The following is a 6,000-nucleotide window of genomic DNA, read 5'->3' as shown; positions in this document are numbered from 1 at the left end:
GGAAATCCTTTAAAACCGAGATGAGGAGAACTTTTTTCACACAGAGAGTGGTGAATCTCTGGAACTCTCTGCCACAGAGGGTAGTTGAGGCCAGTTCATTGGCTATATTTAAGAGGGAGTTAGATGTGGCCCTTGTGGCTAAGGGGATCAGAGGGTATGGAGAGAAGGCAGGTACGGGATACTGAGTTGGATGATCAGCCACGATCATATTGAATGGCGGTGCAGGCTCGAAGGGCCGAATGGCCTACTCCTGCACCTATTGTCTACGTTTCTATGTTTCTAGAATGAACGAAACAACATGATAATAAGTCTGCAACTGCAACTCCTGAGACTAAAGCAACATTTCTAATTTGAAATTAGAATTATAAAAGGCCTGTCCCACTTGGCGAGGTTTTTTCGGCGACTGCCGGCATCATTGACTGACGTAATCAGGTCACCGCTAAATACGCGGCGTGGTGGCGTATGACGCGGCGGTGCCGTGGCGTGATGACGTGTTGACGCGCGGTGTTTTTCAAGTGTCGCGCCATTTTTTTTGTCGCCGCTGGATTTTGAAATTGTTCAACATCTTTTAGCGACCCTGATATGACGCCGGGAAGTCGCCGACTGGAACCGGCCCTTTATCTTCTCTGCGAAAGACTACTCTACCTGGAATTTTTCCCCTTTGTTGAGCTGGGTCGATCGGAATTCCGGTGAGTCGATGAAGGCGGTGGGGTAAATGTTGTGCAGAAAGTGGCCCCGGTATGAGACTTTCATCCTGTCAAATCAAAGAGCGGCTTTAAGTACATTCCCCAAGAACAATCTATCGAATGGCGCGGTGGCGCAGCGGTAGAGTTGCTGCCTCACAGCGCCAGAGACTCGGGTTCACTCCTGACCATGGGTGCTGTCTGTACTGAGTTTGTACTGTACTCTCCCAGTGACCCGCGTGGGTTTTCTCCGGGTGCTCAGGTTTCCTCCCACACTCCAAAGACGTGCGGGTTTTGCAGGTTAATTGGCTTTAGTGAGTTGTAAGAAAGATTATCCCGAGTGTGTAGGATAGATAGGGGTGATCACTGGCCGGCACGACTCAATGGGCCGAAGGGTCTGTTTCCGCACTGTATCTCTAAAGTCTAAAGTAAAGATCGGGGAAAATCAATGACATCGCTGTTCAGATCAAATGATCTCAGCCCTGAAACGTTAGCTCAATCTATCAGCAATTTACATATTTACACACAGTGACGCAGCTGGTAGAACCGCTACCTCAGTGGGCCAGATACACGGGTTCGATCCTGACTACGGGTGCTGTCTGTACGGAGTTTGTATGTTCTCCCCGTGACCTGCGTGGGATTTCTCCGGTTGCTCCGGTTTCCTCCCACACTCCAAAGACGTACAGGTTTGTAGCTTAATTGGCTCGGTAGAAATGTAGATTGTCCCTAGTTGTGTGTAGGATAGTGTTAGTGTGCGGGGATCACTGGTCGGCGCGGACTCGGTGGGCTGAAGGGCCTGTTTCCGCGCTGCATCTCTAAACTGATCTACACTCATTGCCCTATCCACACGGTTGAGGAACAAACGCACATCACGTCTCACATTCTTTCAAGCGTCTTCTGTAGATTCTCTTCAATTGGTCTGCCGTTTGCTTTCTGCCCAAATATGGGAAGCAATGAAATGGAACAAAGCCAAGCAGATTATAAATAACAGCCTTTCCCCCACAAGGAATCCTTCGGCAGTCTGCTGATAACTTTTACACAGCACCAGATAAAACATTTCAGCTTCACGGTGTTAAATAACTGAAGAACGCAGACAGGGAACATAGAACAGTACAGCACAGGAATGGGCCCTTTGGCCCACTATAGTGGTGCCGGACATGGTGCCAAGTTACATAGAAACATAGAAAATAGGTGCAGGAGTAGGCCATTCGGCCCTTCGAGCCTGCACCGCCATTCAATATGATCATGGCTGATCATCCAACTCAGTATCCCGTACCTGCCTTCTCTCCATACCCCCCGATCCCTTTAGCCACAAGGGCCACATCTAACTCCCTCTTAAATATAGCCAATGAACTGGCCTCAACTACCTTCTGTGGCAGAGAATTCCACAGATTCACCACTCTCTGTGTGAAAAATGTTTTTCTCATCTCGGTCCTAAAAAGATTTCCCCCTTATCCTTAAACTGTGACCCCTTGTTCTGGACTTCCCCAACATCGAGACCAATCTTCCTGCATCTAGCCTGTCCAACTCCTTAAGAATTTTGTAAGTTTCTATAAGATCCCCCCTCAATCTTCTAAATTCTAGCGAGTACAAGCCGAGTCTATCCAGTCTTTCGTCGTATGAAAGTCCTGACATCCCAGGAATCAGTCTGGTGAACCTTCTCTGTAGACTGATCGGGGGCGTCAGTCTGGTGATGGCAAGAATGTCTTTCCTGAGATTAGGAGACCAAAACTGTACACAATACTCCAGGTGTGGTCTCACCAAGACCCTGTACAACTGCAGTAGAACCTCCCTGCTCTTATTACGTGTGGGAAGGAACTGCAGATGCTGGTTTAAACCGAAGATAGGCACAAAAAGCTGGAGTAAAGGGCCTGTCCCACCTTCACGACCTCTGCCGAGTTTGCCCTTGACTCATACTCGCGGCATGGTCGTCACGAGGTTGTAGCAGGCCGTGATGCTGGTCGTAGGTACTCGTGGCATCAAGTAGGTCGGGGCGTTTATTTCAAGCCTGATGAAAAATGTTCACGAGTAAAACAAGGTTGTGAATTAGGTGGTGAAAGTGGGACAGGCCCTTAACTCAGCGGGTCAGGCAGGATCGCTGGACAGAAGGAATGGGTGACGTTTCGGTTTCACAAGTGATAAATTCTGCACCGATAACATGATCATATGACATGTAAAAAATGGCTTGATGATTGTGGGAACAGGCCATTGTTAGCTGTGGGGTAGGTGAAAGCGAGTTAAGGGTGCATGTGACAGCATGCGGCGACGCGACCTAACGTGGTCGCTTGAGCCGTACGGCCTCGCGGGGGCCGGTCCCACTTCGATCGCCGGAGCCGTGTGGAGTTGTGCGGAGCTGGTCCCGACATCGTGCGGGGCTCCGAAAAACTGACCGTGTTCAAAAATTCTGCGCGGCAACGGCCTGCCGTCCCGCAGCCGCCTCGACACCGTACGCACCGCCTCGACGGGCGTACAAAGCGTCTCGACGCCGTACGCAGCGTGTTGACGGCGTACGCAGTGCCTGGACGCCGTACGCAGCGTCTTGATGGCGTACGCCTAGTGCGTGGCGTTGCGCGATGACGTCACCGTCCGATTCCGTGCAACGTCCAAATTCAGTTGGCCCGCCTCCTGCCCAGCTGATTGGTGAGTATGATGTCGGGACCAGCCCCGCACAACTCCAGACGGCTCCGCGGTTGGAAGTGGGACCGGCGCCGCGAGGCCGTACGCCGCAAGCCACCACGTTTGGTCGCGCTAGACGCATGCAATCGCATGCTGGTGGGACAGGCCCTTTACAGACAGTGAGACTCAACAGGGCGACTGTGGACTTACTTTCCCTTGAGCAGGATACTAAGCCGGTCATCAACAGACGTTTTATCCTCCGCGGCGTAGGTCTGGTCCTTGGTAAGGGTCATGATACTACAGAACTGCCCCGTGAGTCTTTGGAACAAGTCAGGAGGAACATGAAGAGGCTCAAACATCCTCCGGTACAGTGCCTTCAGCTCCTTGTCAAGCTTTATCTGCAAGGAGATAAGATGATGGTTAAAACATGATTAGACTGTTTCAGAAGATCGACACACAGTGGTGGAGAAACTCAGCGGGTCAGGCAGCGTCTCTGGAGGGAGAAGATGGATGACGTTTCGGGTCGGACCACTTGTTCAGACTGAGGGCAACTTAAATCAAGATATTCAGGTTTAGAGAAAAACGGAGTGCAGGAATAACTCAGTGGGTCAGGCAGCATCTGTGGAGAACATGGATAGGTGACGTTTCACAGACAGCCTTGAAGGTGGAGTAACTCAGCGGGTTTATTATTGTTACTGTGGAGTGAGGTACATGAAAAGCTGACGTTTCATAAGATAGGGGCAGGAGTAAATAGGCATTGAGGCCATGGCAGATCATCTGTCCCTCGAACCCCATTTTGGGGGTGGGGAGATTGCAACCTTCACGTGGTCCCCCCTGTTTCGACAATGCTTCAACCCGGGTGCACAATCAAATAGAATTTGTCCTACAACTTTAGGCTGACGCCATGAGGTACATTGAAAACCGCATTTGTGCTATCTTCATGAGTCTATAGGGGTAAACAGCATCTGCAGTCCTTCCGGCAAACATTCGGCCTTCTTCCAGAGATGCTGCCTCAGCCATTCGAGTCCCATCCAGCATTTTGAGTCTATCTTTTAGTCTAGTTTAGATTTTGCAGCGTGGGGAGATTGCAACCTTGGTCACCAAGTCCACCCGACCTGCGATCGACGAATGCAATCAACCCACTAGTGCACAATCAAATACCAAGCCAGTTGTCCTACAACTTTGAGGCTGTGCACGCCATACGCAATCGAAGGGCTCGGAGGAAACCCCCGCATTTTACATGCTATCTTCTGTGAGTCTATCTTCGGTGTAAACCAGCATCTGCAGTCCCTTCCGACACAAACATCACCCGTTCCTTCTCTCCAGAGATCATACCATAACCCTCCCCCTTCTGAGTCCCTGCCTATCCAATTTTTTTAAATGATACCAAACGAACCTGCCTCCACCACTTCCACTGGAGTTTAGAGGCTGACTCTCTGAGGAAAGAGGTTCTCTTTACCCCGAACCTGACCTGCGAAGTCCCCTTGCACATTTCCCTATTCCAAAGGGGACAGCTTGTCCACATAACACCAAGCCCTCTCACCTTTTGAAGACCATTCAAGTCTTTGGAGTGTGCGAAAGAAAATAAAGGGCTAACTTATTCAACCCACTCTGGTAACTTAGGGTTGAACCCAGGCAAACAAAAGCCCCGTGGTCGGGATCGAACCCGGGTCCCTGGCACTGCAATCGCTGTAGGGCAGCAACTCTACCGCTGTGCCACTGTGGCTGCCTTGCATGCTAGTCATTAGTTACGGTTTAACATTGATTAGAGCTATATAGGGGGGGTAGCCAGATGCTACAAGGCAAGCCCAAGAATGGAATATTTTAAGTGGAAATGAAGAGATGGGAGTCAGATTAGATTTAGATTTGTTATTGTAACGTGTACTGAGGTACAGTGCATGCTGCGCAGTCAGATCATATGACACTATTCATAAATACAATGAAGTCAAACACAAGCACAATATTCAGACCAAAGGGGAAGACAGAAAGCGCAGAATATAGTTTCAAGTTCGTATTTATTGCCACTTAACCAACTAGGGTACAGTGAAATTTGAGTTATGCCCCTGTCCCAGTTAGGAAGTCTGAACGGAAACCTCTGGAGACTTTGCGCCCCACCAAAGGTTTCCGTGCGGTTCCCAGAGGTTGCAGGTGGTTGCCGGAGGTTGCAGGTAGTGGAAGCAGGTTGGGAGACTGACAAAAACCTCTGGGAACCGCACGGAAACCGCACGGAAACCTTGGGCGGTGCGCAAAGTCTCCAGAGGTTTCCGTTCAGGTTTCCTAAGTGGGACAGGGGCATTACCATAGAGCCACACTAAGTGAAAAGCAACAATGCCATTTAACACAATTTAACACAAACATCCACCACAGTGGATTCCACATTCCTCGCTGTGATGGAAGGCAATGAAGTTCAGTCATCTTCCACCTTTGTTCCCCCCGTGTTGGTCAGGGCCTTTGAACCCTCCGCGGTTTGCAGCACGTAGTGCATCAGTTCCAGAGGCCAATGGCCCACCGAGTCCGCGCCGACCAGCGTCCCCTGTACACCAGCGCTCTCCTGCACTCGAACGCTGCCGGCTACGGGAATCAAGACCGTCCCGTCAACGGGGGCTCGAGGCCCACGACCGAGGGAGAACTAAGGGAAGGGCTTGACTTCAATCACAGTGAGGAATGTGTAGGAGTCACTGTGGTGGATGTGGCTTGTTAG

At 50.5% G+C, this 6,000-nt stretch overlaps 1 protein-coding gene across 1 annotated transcript in view; it reads right to left on the bottom strand.

Annotated features, from left to right (window-relative positions):
* bves (blood vessel epicardial substance) overlaps positions 1-6,000 on the bottom strand; it is an 85,611-nt gene that overhangs the window by 27,576 nt on the left and 52,035 nt on the right. The window contains exons 8-9 of the mRNA XM_055634934.1: positions 3,510-3,697; positions 646-754 (exon numbers count right to left, since the gene is read on the bottom strand). Of these exons, the coding sequence (XP_055490909.1) occupies positions 646-754; positions 3,510-3,697 (297 nt within the window). The remainder of the gene's footprint in view (positions 1-645; positions 755-3,509; positions 3,698-6,000) is intronic.

Source organism: Leucoraja erinacea, chromosome 5, assembly GCF_028641065.1.
Source record: "Leucoraja erinacea ecotype New England chromosome 5, Leri_hhj_1, whole genome shotgun sequence".
Lineage (NCBI taxonomy): Eukaryota > Metazoa > Chordata > Chondrichthyes > Rajiformes > Rajidae > Leucoraja > Leucoraja erinaceus.
The sequence above is the reverse complement of the archived record's forward strand: the minus strand, read 5'-3'. Positions and strand labels throughout refer to the sequence as shown.